The sequence below is a fragment of the Brachypodium distachyon genome, chromosome 3 (genome assembly GCF_000005505.3).
Source record: "Brachypodium distachyon strain Bd21 chromosome 3, Brachypodium_distachyon_v3.0, whole genome shotgun sequence".
Lineage (NCBI taxonomy): Eukaryota > Viridiplantae > Streptophyta > Magnoliopsida > Poales > Poaceae > Brachypodium > Brachypodium distachyon.
Genome location: NC_016133.3, coordinates 6,982,128 through 6,995,780, shown reverse-complemented (window position 1 = coordinate 6,995,780; position 13,653 = coordinate 6,982,128). Strand labels below are relative to the sequence as shown.

The window sequence follows — 13,653 nt, the reverse complement described above, 5'->3', positions numbered from 1 at the left end:
TCCACTTATTCAAATGACCACTACACTCCCCTCAAGTTCCTTTCTTCCAAGTCGCTTATCTCCCTCCCATATCTCTCCTATTCTATGTAGCCACTACATTGGCACTTGGATCCATTGTCCTCCTTGCTCAATTCGTCTCCCCCCTTTTTCTTAATCAATGTCATGATTTTAGTTGCTTCCAAATAGCAACAAGCGTCCTCTGGCTCAACATCGGGCAATTATATTTGATCATTACGAAACATCAAATTATATGGTCACCAACGTAATGTAAGAAAAACACAAATTATGTGCATTCGAGATCAAGGTAGTCGACTTAACAAGACAAGATTCAGAATAGAAAATGGATTCATAGTAAAGAAATACCAAATATCTTGCTGAGCACGACGACGCATGTGGAGCTCCTTAAAAAACTCGAATACAGCTGCATAAAGCGGAAATAACACAAGAGGTAAATTTCTTGATATGAGATCTAATAAAGTATAGAGACATAAAAAAGATGAGCACGATGCACAAAATGTTATAAACCGATGGGCTAGAGCGAGCCCAAGTGGAGTCACCCACAAATTTGTATAGTGGTTTGGAGACTTAATTGGAGGGCATTTTGGTCTGTTCCCTTACTGTGTGGAGTGGACTGTTCTTGAATTTGAGTTGAATTCATTGACAATAATAGTTAGAACAACATTGTTGACACTTACTACCAATCCCGCGTCACACAAATTTAAAAGGAATTTAAAGAAGGTTAAAAAAAACTAGATTACGAACACATCCGTAAGAGAAGCTCATGCAATGAGAGGAGGCGCGGAGGAGGATAAATGAGGACAAACCTCATGGGCAACTGACAACCGACAATGACGGGATCGATGGCTCACTCGTCTCCCTAGTGCCTTACAGGTAATAACTATTCCCGGTCTCTCAAGGACGGGCATTTTTAGGAGGTGCTGCCCCCGACTCGACGCTAATGGTGGAACCACAACTATGTAGAGGTGCACGGCATTCAAACAGGGAAGAGGAGAGAAGGGCTGCGTTACGAGGAGAAAACAGGTAGATGGCACCAGCCAACAATGTTCAAGGGTGACTCCATCCACCTATCAAACACCTTGTGCACAGACCTTCACCTTGAACCACACCCTGGAGGCACCACCACAGAAATGGCACTGCCGCATTTCAGCATTAATGCACTATCAACCAGCACAAACTTTTCACCGCCAACAGCAAAGATTGGAGCAATTGCGAATACTGAAGAGCTAAAGTGAGGATGGTTGCGGCACTTAACTGGATGGTTTTCCATTTAGCGCGTGTGGTTGTCGCTGTTCTTTGTAGCTCCATAATCACAAAATCGCAAACCACATCGGCTTGACAGAGAAGCCCAAAAGATAGGTCATGGTTGTGCCTAGCAGACAGTACACAATATCATCAATCTGGCAACATTCTCAGTACAGAGAGTTGTACAGAAATTACAGCCACCTGGAGCTGTCCTTACCTGTCGAGGTTCTTCGGCCCGGAGAAGCGTGCGGCGGGAGCGAATGATAGCACGCAGTACCCTACTTGGTCTCTGAAGAAGAAGCCGAGGGGAGGGGATTTCTGACGGTGGATGCGGAAGCGGCGGAGGAAGACGCGGCGCCGGCGCCTGCAGACGACGGCTGCAGACCTCCAGCAGCAGGTCCTCGTCGTCCAGCGCGGTTTCCACCGCCGGCGAGGCCGGGAGGAGGGGGCCGCTGACTCGACGCGTAGAAGTTATCAGGTTCCTCCACGATCTCGATCTCTGGAGACTGGCTAGCCGGAAATTCCGCCGCCCGAATCCGAGTCTCCGAGATCTTGGAGGAACCCGACATGTTCCCGCAGGAGGACCTCGTCGTCCAGCAGGGTTTCCACCGCCTGCCACCGCCGACGAGGCCGGGAGGAGCGGCGGCGGCGGCGGCGGCGGCGACGGATTATTTGGAGCTAGGGTTTTTTACTTTTGAGATGATTTGAAGGTAGGGATACTCCTTGCAAAAAACAAAAAAAGCTGAAATTGGTCGGATGGGCTGGAGCGGGCCCAATCGGAGTCAGCCACGCAATTGTATAGTGTGCTTTGAAGACCCTTTTTTTTTGATCGGAAGTCTTCGCCACCGGAATTTCATCGGTACCCTTCGCATCCTGGCGCTATCTTGAAGCTGTGAGGTGGGGAAACTTCAGGTCCTCCTCTACACATCCAGAATATTGATAGGATGCGATGCCATCGAAAACGAAGGTATTCTAATTTTTTTTCTGCTCCGGCGGTGCCTGTTCTAGCCATACCATGGGGCTAGACAGTTCTACTCCCCGCAGGTTTGAATCTGATTATGCGGATTTTGAATTTATGTCCTCGCAGATTCGTTCATACGAATTTGATGAGTTTTTGTTACCGTGTTATGGTGCTTTCGTTGGTATAATATTTTGCGGCTCCGGTGTTCATGTCTGGTGTCCTAGTGAAGATTTTGTGATTCGACGTCCTGTACTTTTAGGGGATCATTTCCGGCCCAATTACGTTCAACGCTCATGGTTTCTCATCTTCTTGGATGGGCCACTTAAAGGGTTTTCTGATACCTGTGAAGGTAGTCAACTTCATACAGGGATACGAGTTGCTGCTCAAGTCTAATTGCAGTCTCTTTGTTGAAACCTTGACGAAATTTCATGTTGCAAATATTGATATCGTGAAAAAGATGTCTTTGAGGAATTTCATTGCAATTCTTAGTTATATGAGTTGCTTTGTAATTTCTTGGGTCTATGATTCGAAACACGGTACCTGTAACGATTATTGAGTTTAATAAAGTTGCGGGTGATTCTAAAAGAAACTAGAGGGCATTTCTTGTGCTTGAATTTAGTGACAAAGATGTTTAGAACAGCATTAGCATTGTTGACACTTTTAACAAATCTCATGCCACACAAATTTAAAAGGAATTTTAAAAAGTTGGAAAAATCGAGATTCCAAATGTGTCCGTAAGAGAAGCTGAAGTGGCGAGATGAGAAGCAGCAGGAGAGGAGAAGAAAAAAGAGAAGGATGAGGCAAACCACATGGACGACCGACAAGAAGCAGTAACGGGATCAATGGATTTCCTCTCTTCCCTTGGTGCCATACGAGCAATACCTCTTTCCCGCTCTCTTAGGGGACGACATTTCTAGAAGGTGCTGCCCCCCTCCCTCGACTCGACGGTAATATTGAGACTACAACTATGTGTTCAACCAAGGAGAGGACAAAGAAGAGAGGAGGACAAAGACACAAGGAGAAAAAAGTAAACATATGCTCAAAATCAAGAGAAACTAATATGCACTTATGTCGCAATAACTTTTGACACGGAAATGAGCTTCTGCAAATCTTCCTCCAAAATGCAGCCTCTTGTAACAGTTTTAGGGCTGTCCTTCACCAGTTTTTCATTTAACCTTCAAAAGAGGACAGAACAAGGTTTCGAAAAAAAAAAGTATGATCAGTGTAAGGAGCAAACAATGTTCAAACAACCTGTGCAATCGACGAATAATCATCACATCACATTTTTTTCTTGTCAATAAAAATAAATTGTTTTAGTTCCACTGTTTTGCTACACGTCCTGTCTTGCCCTCTAATATCATCTACTGAGCTTAGATGATTTTCAAAGAATGAATGTGTTTGGAATGGAATATTTGTAAGTTTGCAGCTCGTTTTCCTTGTATGAAATGGAGGAGTAATACATTCTAAGAAAGAAAACAAGGTGAAATTTTATTCTACTCAAAGAAAATCGTGATGGACTAACATATAGGTCGTGTATATCTCTCTTTGGCGGATCAAGACGGTCACATGCGAGCATAGCTTTCAATTGATAGAGGGAGGATAACACGGTATTACGAGGACGCTTACGCACCATAAACCAATAATGCAACCAAAGATCCTGGAAGAAAATTGCAGATTCAGTGGGATATCTCTTTCGCTCTCTTGTTACTTAGCTAAGCATGGATCTAGCATGCATTTGCCATTTGGATCTGTAGGCTGTTTGTAAGGATGATCGAATCTTTGCAAGGAATTGTGCTAAAAGCCCATTTCATTGTTTGGATAAATGCAGGAGAAAGGCAATTTTGTTTGACAGATGCGAAGCTGGTATAATAAAACAAAACAATGGTAAAATGAAATAAGGTTAATGTGGTTAGTTAAGTGTCAAAAAAGCTCGAGCTCGACGAGCTATCCGAGTTTGGCTCTCGAGAGTCCAAGCTCGAAGCTCGAATAATTCGACATCGCTTGCTTAGATGCATAATTATGTAACTTTTTTCAATTTTGTCGAGCCTACTCGAGCTTTCCGAGCTATATCGATTTTTCTGTTTGAGCTTAATCAAACAAATTCTAAGTTTCAGATGAGGAAATGTTGTTACGCATAAAACAAATTCACATTATCGAACTAACCATGAGCCAATAGGCGAGCTTGCTCTACTCACGCAACTAAAAGAGCAAATGTAGTTTTTTTTTGTCAAGCTTTATCGAGCCGAGCTCGAAACTGTTATCAAGCTTGAGATCAATTTAGGATAGCCCAAGCACGGTTTAGGATTTTATTGAGCTCGAGCGGAGCATGACAGGGTTCTCTCAGGCTCGGCTCATTGACAGCCCTGGTTAATACTGCATTTTAGACATAGTAAGGTGAAAATTTAGGTACTGAAAATATAACAAAACTAGTCTTTTGCTTTGGCTTCGGCAACTTGACCAGTGTTGAAGCAGCTGAGCTGGCCAGGTTGGTGCAATGCATACCATAACAGATAAAGCATCATGCTAGGAATTCAAACAACAGGTTCATACCATCCAGGAGAACAAGTGCAATCGATCTGTTAGCATCATGACATTAAAGTTCATGTTCCTTGCTCAGAACTGACACTAAGCATATGTTTATTGGAATTCTACAGCAACCAGGAAGCGTCACACACTCTGAATCGCAAAATCACCTGACACAAATGGAGCAGTTGTGAAGGCCATTCGTTGTCATGAACGCCAAAATCCCTAGCCGGTGATCAGATCACAAAGATATCACGCAGATAAAATTATCTTGCCACCCGGAAAGCAGCTCTACCTGCGAAGCAAAAGGAACTCACCAGTCAAACACAATTTTCGTTGCTAATCATGCAGAGGATCATAAGTTATCAAATTTGGGTCAGTTTGAACAGCAAGAAACCAGCTCGCACAGTAGAACTATTTCCAGTTAACTTACAATGGCCATTTCCAGGAACTAACCATATAGGAAAGACAACTGAGATGTGTGTTATAACATGTATCACAATGATAGCAACATAAGCTCTTTTCAAAATCAACAAAGGACCAAGAATCATGGGGATGCTTCTTTAAAATTATAGCATTATAGTATTTACAGATCACCTTTTCAATACAATGAGACACAATGCTTTTGCGTTTTCTCGAAGAAGAAAAAGTATTTACAGATTCCCAATATATAACAAAAACCTGTGTATATTCCACAGTATCTTTCTTGAAAGTCTCATATACACAGGAGGCTGCCAAAAGGAAAAGAAAAGCCATATGTCTCATTACTTGCAAGGAATAATAGCTTCAGATGATCAGAAACCAACGATAGGCAAAAAATAATCATCACCTGGAGAGGAGACCGCATGAAATCCCTATAGTTCATCTGGAATAAGGAAAGTAACATAAGATCAAGAAACATGCCAGTAAAAAAGTTAAATCATGGGTTATCAAAGAGAGATAGTCTGCTAGAGTGGATACCTCAAAGCATTACCTCAAATCATTCTTGTGCAGGATGTGGATCCATCCTCTGACAGAGGTAGGCGAATATCAAGTCAACCACAAATATGAGTTAGGACAAAGAGAGATAGTCTGCTAGAGTGGATACCTCGAAGCATTACCTCAAATCATTCTTGTGCAGGATGTGGATCCATCCTCTGACAGAGGTAGGCGAATATGAAGTCAACCACAAATATGAGTTAGGACAAAATAATACTGTAATTGTGAAGGCATAAGCGAAAAAATATTTGTCAATGACGAGAGACTCGTGCGATTGAAGATGGCAGTCAACAACTCCTCAGCTAAGTGCCCACGAGATTGAGAAGCAACATGAATACATATGTTTTCAAGATTGGGGGACAATAGCTAATTTGTCAAAAATATTATTTGAAAACTAATGATCGTATGCCATGTTACCATGATTCAAGATATGAATGTTGGCACTACACAACATAAGAATCACTTTACCCTTGAGAACCTGACATGCCAATTTCGAAACAAAAAACAGAAATAATTGAATCTTGAACTTTGCTCCCAAGACAATATGAGATACCTATACTCCCAAGAAGCACAGAAGTGCATTGATTTTCTGTAGTAATGCACAAAGCTCGGCACTGAAATTTCATAGATATCATCGTCTTTTATTTCTGCTACCAAAATATAAAGACTTGTGATTACCTGACAAGTAAATGACGTCAAACAACTTATTGTAATCCCTTTCTAGATGCTAAACTCATAACGCAATCTTGTTTTGATGACCTCTTGACTGCCATACACAATGAATCAAACATCATGTACGGAAAAGAAAGCAGAGCAAGTCAATGATTACAATGACACAGGATGGATTGGTGTCACTTGCTTATTTTTTACCAGAATAACAATGACTGAACCCCATATTTCAACACTTCCTAACCATGCACATAACAATGTCCAAACAGCACATTTGCATATATTGTGCCAACTCACCTTGGCTAGAGCTTGCTGGTCTTGATTGCAATCTCGAGCCAGAGTATCACTCAACTCATGTTGATCCCCCGACACCATGTCTAGATTAGATAAAAAAAAACTGATCAAGGGCACTATAAGAAGTGTAATCTGATGAAGATGATAAAGCCACCAAGCTCACCTGAGAGAATGCCGCCCATGAGCTTGCTCAAGTTTGCCATAGCTTCAACCGCAGGCTTTGGCCGCCAATCCTGGCTATGCATTTTGTCGAATATCTTGGGTGCAGCGCGCAGATAAGTACATAGACCACCAATCCCCCTATTCGTGATTCCTTCTCTCTCTCTCTAGAAATGGCATCGAGGTCATCCACAGCCTCCCAATTCTCCCTGCCCCCTCCCCCCTCCCGAATGCTTGGCTGCCCCTGGCCACCTGCATTCCCCTCCACTCCTCCTCCCGAGCCCATCCCCCTGAACGAAGACCATGGCTACCAAGGCGGCTCGGGCACGATGGGGGTTGGAAGATGCGCCGGTGCTTCATGCTGAGGTGCAGGAGCGGCTGTGGGTCGCTGCCCGGCACGGAGGTTGGAGGCAGGGAGAATGACCGTCTGGAGAAGGCCAGTAGGCGGTGTGGAGGCAGATGCGGACAGCTTGCGACCTAGGGAAGAAGACAGATAGAGCGGGGAGTGGAGGCGGGGATCACTGCGGGACGCTCGGCACTGAGCCGCCGCCAGCCGTGCGGTTTTGAAAGAAAACACAGAACCAATGGGTACGCGGCTACGCGCGGTTGGACGAAGAGGGTTTGACGAGGGGTTTAAAGGCCTGAACGGGAACCTTACGCAACAAGGAGGAGATTTTCCTTCGCACCCTTCCCTCCCTCTCGCAGTCTCGCTGCCGAGCGCCCCAGCTCCCTCGCTTCGTCGCTCGTCTTCCTCCTCACGCACGCCACCACCCCTCCCTCCACATCCTGCTGCCGGGCGCCCCAGCCCCCTAGCTCGTCTTCCTCATCGCGCGAGCACCTTCAACGCAGGTTCGTCTCCCCTTCGATTCTCTCGCTCCCGAGTCCCGACCGTATCTCATCCCGTCATCCCACGAACGGATTCCGCCCTTTAGCCCCCCGTTTCATCTCCTAATCCTCCCCAAATCGTACCCTGCTGGGTCGTCCGCCCGTGGCGACAGCTATGCCACGGTGTTGGGTGAGGGTGACCGTGCCGCTGTGGAGAATGCCGTCGTGGATGGTGGGAGGGGGTGCGGGAGTCCGTCCCGCCGTGGACGATGCCTGGAAGGTGGGTGAGAGGTTTGAGGGAGGGCCAGAGGAAGAGCGGGCGGCAGAGAGGGGCCGCCGCCCGCCGAAGCCACGAATCTGGCCAGAGCAGACAGCAACAAGAGCTGGGGCATGAACAGTAGAGGATTGGGTCTGGGTCCAGGAAGAGATGGCCAGTTCGTTTTGATGATTTTGGGTGGCGGCCAGTTTGGTCTTCTGGGATTAGATTTCAGTGTCATTAAGCAGGAACATATTAATATTGGCATACTAATACAATGCAGTGCGAGGGCGAGAGGGGCTGTTTTTAAGGACAATTTTGACTGTTTTGAGGAGGATTTAGTTGCAGGATGCCCCCCCCCCCCCCCCACTAGTCTTACTATTGTAGTGTTTGTTTGTGGATGCGTTTGGTTGTGAGCTTTGCCAGAGGATTTTTTTTTTTCCTAGCTGCGGGTTTTTGGAGTCAGTTGTGCAGTGCATGGTCAGCTTTTGAATTCAATGTGGTTAATTAGCCTCGCTGCCTTCAATTTGGCGCCTAGATGGATCATGTCATTCAGCTGCTCTATCTTAGATTGTGATATTTTAACTCCTGGAGACTTAGATTGTGATTTGATTTAAGTTTACAAATCAGCAGAATCAGTAGCCAGGTGACAATATAGATGAAATATCAGGAGAAGTGCATGTCAGGATTTCTGTATGTATCGTATTCCAGTATATGTTGCCTATATATGGGCAGACTGCTCCTGTCCTGCGTCATGTGAGATCTGACGTTCTGAAAGCCATTAAAAGGGCACATCTAGTTTCTGTAACATCTTTTGATCTTCATATATTTTGCACATAGCATTGTGACGAATGTGAACTAACAAAATATATGAAGGAATTTAGAGCATTATATTTCTACCTAATTGCTGAAATTCTGCACATAACATTATTCCCGTATATTTCCATTTTGTTGTTGAGCCCAAGTTTAATGTAGGAAATTAGAGCCGGAGTTTTATTGCATGCCTATTTACATCTGAATTCCTGATTAGGAATGCACCATGACAAGCAATTTTTTCAAAGACAGGAGAAGGGTTCTGAAGTCTGAACAGCTACTAGCTGAAATCTGAAACATAGAAAATCACCTAAGGATATTCAGAGAACATCACAGCAGACCCTTGTAAGACCATTTACTTTTTGTTTTTACGAGGGTTCACTGGAGAAACTAAGGATTCTTAGGTTTACTTTTTGAGAAAGCAAATACGTATAACTTTTGATCTCACATCCCTGATCTGTGATGTATAGTTCAACACAGTGTAGTCAAGCGTGAGGTAATGCAAATGGAAGTAATATAAACTGTGAGTTGTACCTCAGTGAATGCTTGTTTGTTTCCACATTTTCATCTTAACTGTCTTGTTTGTAGCTGAACTTTTCCCAGTGGAAAATCTATAATGCTTGGGGAAGTTCTGGTACACTCATATGGTATGTTACCATGCTATGAGTGATAACTGTGATGCACAATAAAAATGTGATTCATAGTTAATTTTGTGTATTCAAAGCTAATAGATCTGGCCATTTATTAGGCAAGTGCCTGAATGATTACACGTTACATCAAGTTAAAAACAGTGAATACAGTTATTTGTGCATTTGCTTTGTGATTTTTACACTAATCATGCATTTTTGTGCTTCTAGCCGAAGTTTTTTTCCATTTGATTTAGTGCTATAGGGCAGAATGCAATAGAATGGCTATATTCAGTTTGTCTAGTGCATGCCGTAAATCTTTATCTTACCTGCAGGTATTAAGCGAGACAAAAATGAAATGTAACGCATGCTGGAGGGAGATGGAAGGGCAAGCCATATCTACAACCTGTGGCCATCTTTTATGTATGCCTTGCCCTTTTGTTTAATGCAGTTCTGCTTCTAAAGAAGTTAAGTCCATGTGGTCTGCAGCTATGGCAGAATATATATTTGATTTGAACAGAACTACCTATTGTGCAGGTCCGGAGGATGCAAAGAAAATACTCAGTGCTGATGGTGCATGTCCAATCTGTGATCAAGTGCTTTCAAAAAGGTCACGAGTTTACCCTTGATATAACATTCATTAGTGCATAGCTAATATCTCATCTTTCGTGCATGGTACATTTCTTATGTCTTGTACTCCCTCCGATCCATAAAAAGTGTCGCCCATTTTGTATTAAGTTGGTACAAATTCTGTACTAGGTGGGCGACACTTTTTATGGATCGGAGGGAGTATCAATTTATGGTACCAAACGATAAGAGTGTGCCCCTGAAACATACATAACGCATGCGCACATCACGTGCTTGTTTTATTATGTCAATATCATCTATACTTTTTTTTTTGTTTCTCAGCCACATGAAGCCTATTGACATAAACCCAAGTGATGAATGGACAAATGTAAGTATAATTTCATTCGTAATAACAGTATGTATGTAGTTTAGTTTACTGCAATTCATCTTTTCTGATCACATCATTTGTTGTCTATTGTCTCAGATGTCAATGGTTGGGATTTCTCCACAGATACGTATCCTTATTATTTCTTGCTTTCTCTGGATCTACAGTGGGATTTGTTTGACTTATTTTTATCTTGGATAATGTCGATATCTTCTATATGAAATGTAGTCCCCAATTGTGTTCCAGTAATTCTAACAAACATATGGTTCAAAAAGAACCTTGCTAAAGTCAGACAATGATGGCAGTGTTTGTGTTACTACCGTTTAAGTCTGATTCTTTCCTTACTAGCATGATAATCGTCTTGCTTTTCCTTAAACGTGATACGAATCAGTTATGAAGAGTGCATACAGAAGTGTCATGTTTTACATTGGACAGAAAGAACTGGAGATGCAATACAAGATGAATAGAGTTCTTGGTCAATGTAGGCAGAAGTGTGAACATATTCAGGCAAAGTTCACTGAGAAACTGGAAGAAGTGCATACTGCATACCAGAAGATGGGCAAAAGGTGCCAGTTGATGGAACAAGAGATTGAAAACTTGACGAGGGATAAGCAGGAACTACAAGAAAAATTTGCAGAGAAATCCAGGTTAGTCTAGTTCACCGTTATTTTCCTTGAAAGGAACAAAGTTCTGCTTCATCCAAGGTGTATGAACTGATTGTGCTTTCCTTTCCAGGCAGAAAAGGAAGCTCGACGAGATGTATGATCAGCTGAGAAACGAGTATGAGTCGGTAAAACGTTCAGCCATTCAACCTGCAAACAACTACTTCTCAAGAGCTCAACCAGACTTGTTCTCAGGCATGCCCAACATATTGGATAGCGGCAACCCTCTGAGACAAGGTAATTTGAGGCATTAGGGACTTGGTTTATTTAGCTGTTCAGTCTATTGCTCATTCTGATTAAGCATTTGTTCAAGTACTTTTGCTTTCAAGAGGCTACTGATAGCTACTTTTGCTATACATCCAACCAGGAATATGTTAAACATGATGCCTCATCTTTCTAGTAGGCTAGAAGCATATAAATACTTTTAGCTCTCCACAAAAACAGTTCATTCACTGGTTGCAGGATCAATTGATCCTCCTGAAACCCCAGGGCGCAGAGAGGAGGGATGGGCTCCACAACCAAGGCAACGTCGTGAGAACTCTGGTCCATTTGAGCTCTCTGCGGGATCTCCTGGTCATACTGCAGCACCTCCAATGGATATGAGACCCAGACAGCCGGCACGGTCCACCTTTGGAGCGAACATGAACAATTCTTCCGCAGCTCTGCGAAATATGATTATCTCACCAATGAAGCGTCCTCAGCTATCCCGTAACCGTCCACAATTGTTCACGTAATATTCTCTATTTTGCTCACACGTATACCTTCATATATAAATGGTTAGTTTTCTAAGGGAAGTTTACACAGTTTGCTCTAGAGCTAGTTGTTTCAACGTTAACATGAAATACCTATGCTTGTCCCTGTACTGTATACTAACTTGTGAAACTTTGGTATGTCAGGCTGTAGACTGTAGAATTGGAAGAGCTGAGAAGACTTTCTTCTTTGAGTCTGTCATAATCTTGCCATGGAAGGGCTGAGGATTGTGTAAGATCAATCTGTCTCCGGTCTCCCTTCCTCCCTGTTATTTTGGCACGTTGTTTCGTGTAGAAAGTGTTGCAGGGGATCAATCAGTAACGTAGTTGTGTCCTGGAAATGCACCTGGCTTAATCAAGATGTATTGGCACTTCGTCATTGTTGCAGTTACATGTATATGGATGATATAGCTGACAGCCTGACACTGTAATCGAACTTCCGGACGCATGTCCTGTGATTTGGAAATAAACATCTAGTAATTTACTACTGCACTCAATGACGGAAGGTTGTTCAGGTTCGGCTACATTTTGTTACTTTTTAATGGTGTGATTGAACTTCTATAATGAGCCAACTCAAACTGATTTGTATTTCGTAAAGTATTTTGTTCTTCAAGTGGCAACTAGTGACACTAGTTACTTACAAGACAGGCGTTCTGTAGTTGAAAACTAGAAAAGAGATTCTCTATTGTTTTGTATAAGCTAGCCTGGGACCAGTAATACCTGTGGGTATGGTTCTTCTTGGATGGCATGGTCTGTTATGCACACCACCTAACCGTGGTCCTTTATGGCGTATACGCCTTTTTATAATTGCATTCCCCTTCTCCAGTCAGCAGTCTTATGGCCTTTCTGCCTAATTGCCGAAATTAAGTGCCAGTGTAAGCTATCTTTGGCTGTTCCCTGAGGACTTCAGAGCACCGGTAGCTGCTGAGTGTGTTTGTTAAATGATATTTGGCTATTTTTACGCCAACAGGGCAGGTGCGGCCCAACCGTGCTGGAACCTAGTCATTGGCTAATACTCCTTTGACAGCGTTTGTTGACAGGTGTTGGCTCTTTGATGACATGCCGTTTGACTCGGTTCTCTGCGCTCGAAGTCTCCAATCCTGGAGCTGGAGAATACTGTATGCGATTCGCGTTGCGTGCAATCTTTGTACAGTTCCACTAGTAGAAGTCATGAAAATCATAGAAAAACAATTGTGCATGTACTCCAGGGCTTATTCTACCTACGAACATTTTTTTTGGAAAACATTACATATGCACAAAATTTCAAGTTCAACGATAACCTATGTAGGAGTGGAGGATTTAGTGAAGTTAGTGCAGGTGACTTTAGGCGGCTCACGTGTGGGTCCCACAGGTCAGCCAGCCAAAGTCACCTGGAGTACTGCACCGAAGCGGCGTACGTCAGGAGTACCAAAATAAGAGAACTGTCAGAATTTTGCTTTTGATTTCGAATTTCATACAAGTTTGGAGCACATTCTTTTTTTTTTTACTTGCCAGTCGGATTGCACTAACACGTTGTTGCACACAATACGCAGAGGCTTTGGTTTTGAATTTTTAGGCCGAAAGCCTTGAGCCTGGAATACCAATCTGATAATCTCTCCGTCCAACAAAGGATGTCTCAACTTTTACTAAATTTAAATGCATCTATACACTAAGTCATGTCTAGATACATCCAAATTTTGACAAACTTGAGACATCTTTTGTTGGACGGAGGGTACTACTCCCTCCGTCCCATATTAAGTGTCGAAATATTACATGTATCTAGACGCTTTTTGCATATAGATACATCCATATTTAAGGAAATTTGAGTCATTTAATATGTGACGGAGGGAGTAGTTTAATTCGAAAAATGATTAGGTCCTATTTGTATTCCCCGGTAAAGTTTTTAGTATATAAGTTTGAAAGTTCAAATTTGAACAAAATACT

At 43.0% G+C, this 13,653-nt stretch overlaps 1 protein-coding gene, 1 long non-coding RNA gene and 1 other non-coding gene across 20 annotated transcripts; 1 reads left to right on the top strand and 2 right to left on the bottom strand.

Annotated features, from left to right (window-relative positions):
* Positions 1 to 1,729: 1,729 nt before the first annotated feature.
* MIR7732 (microRNA MIR7732) lies at positions 1,730 to 1,834 on the bottom strand. The gene has a single exon (NR_127017.1). It is a non-coding gene; the product is annotated as a microRNA MIR7732 (primary transcript).
* A 1,143-nt stretch (positions 1,835 to 2,977) lies between these two features.
* LOC106866489 lies at positions 2,978 to 7,510 on the bottom strand. 13 transcript variants are annotated; one of them, XR_002964304.1, is made up of 7 exons: positions 6,852 to 7,507; positions 6,692 to 6,771; positions 6,404 to 6,491; positions 5,848 to 5,883; positions 5,708 to 5,756; positions 5,577 to 5,612; positions 4,729 to 5,478 (listed from the first exon to the last, which is right to left on the bottom strand). It is a non-coding gene; the product is annotated as an uncharacterized LOC106866489 (long non-coding RNA). The 13 variants fall into 13 exon arrangements; XR_002964310.1 differs by having other exon boundaries at positions 4,729 to 5,042; positions 5,429 to 5,478; positions 5,721 to 6,491; positions 6,852 to 7,496; XR_002964309.1 differs by having other exon boundaries at positions 5,835 to 6,491; positions 6,852 to 7,496.
* A 9-nt stretch (positions 7,511 to 7,519) lies between these two features.
* Positions 7,520 to 12,227, top strand: LOC100832560 (E3 ubiquitin-protein ligase CCNB1IP1 homolog). 6 transcript variants are annotated; one of them, XM_014900310.2, is made up of 10 exons: positions 7,520 to 7,696; positions 8,990 to 9,086; positions 9,703 to 9,790; positions 9,905 to 9,977; positions 10,277 to 10,322; positions 10,419 to 10,449; positions 10,711 to 10,966; positions 11,055 to 11,218; positions 11,444 to 11,711; positions 11,878 to 12,227. In XM_014900310.2, exons 3-10 carry the CDS (start codon positions 9,721 to 9,723, stop codon positions 11,882 to 11,884), a joined length of 915 nt encoding a protein of 304 aa, XP_014755796.1. In that variant the 5' UTR covers positions 7,520 to 7,696; positions 8,990 to 9,086; positions 9,703 to 9,720; the 3' UTR covers positions 11,885 to 12,227. The 6 variants fall into 6 exon arrangements, with proteins under 6 accessions (XP_014755796.1, XP_014755797.1, XP_010234083.1 ...); XM_014900311.2 differs by having other exon boundaries at positions 8,959 to 9,086; XM_010235781.3 differs by lacking the exon at positions 8,990 to 9,086 and having other exon boundaries at positions 11,471 to 11,711.
* The last annotated feature ends 1,426 nt before the right edge of the window (positions 12,228 to 13,653 follow it).

Excerpts from the sequence above, each read along its gene's own strand:
- LOC100832560 (XM_010235780.3), top strand. The coding sequence starts at position 9,721 with ATGAAATGTAACGCATGCTGGAGGGAGATGGAAGGGCAAGCCATATCT. Across the intron at positions 9,791-9,904 it reads AACCTGTGGCCATCTTTTAT|GTCCGGAGGATGCAAAGAAA; the intron begins GTATGCCTTGCC and ends CCTATTGTGCAG. Across the intron at positions 10,450-10,710 it reads TGGGATTTCTCCACAGATAC|TTATGAAGAGTGCATACAGA; the intron begins GTATCCTTATTA and ends GATACGAATCAG.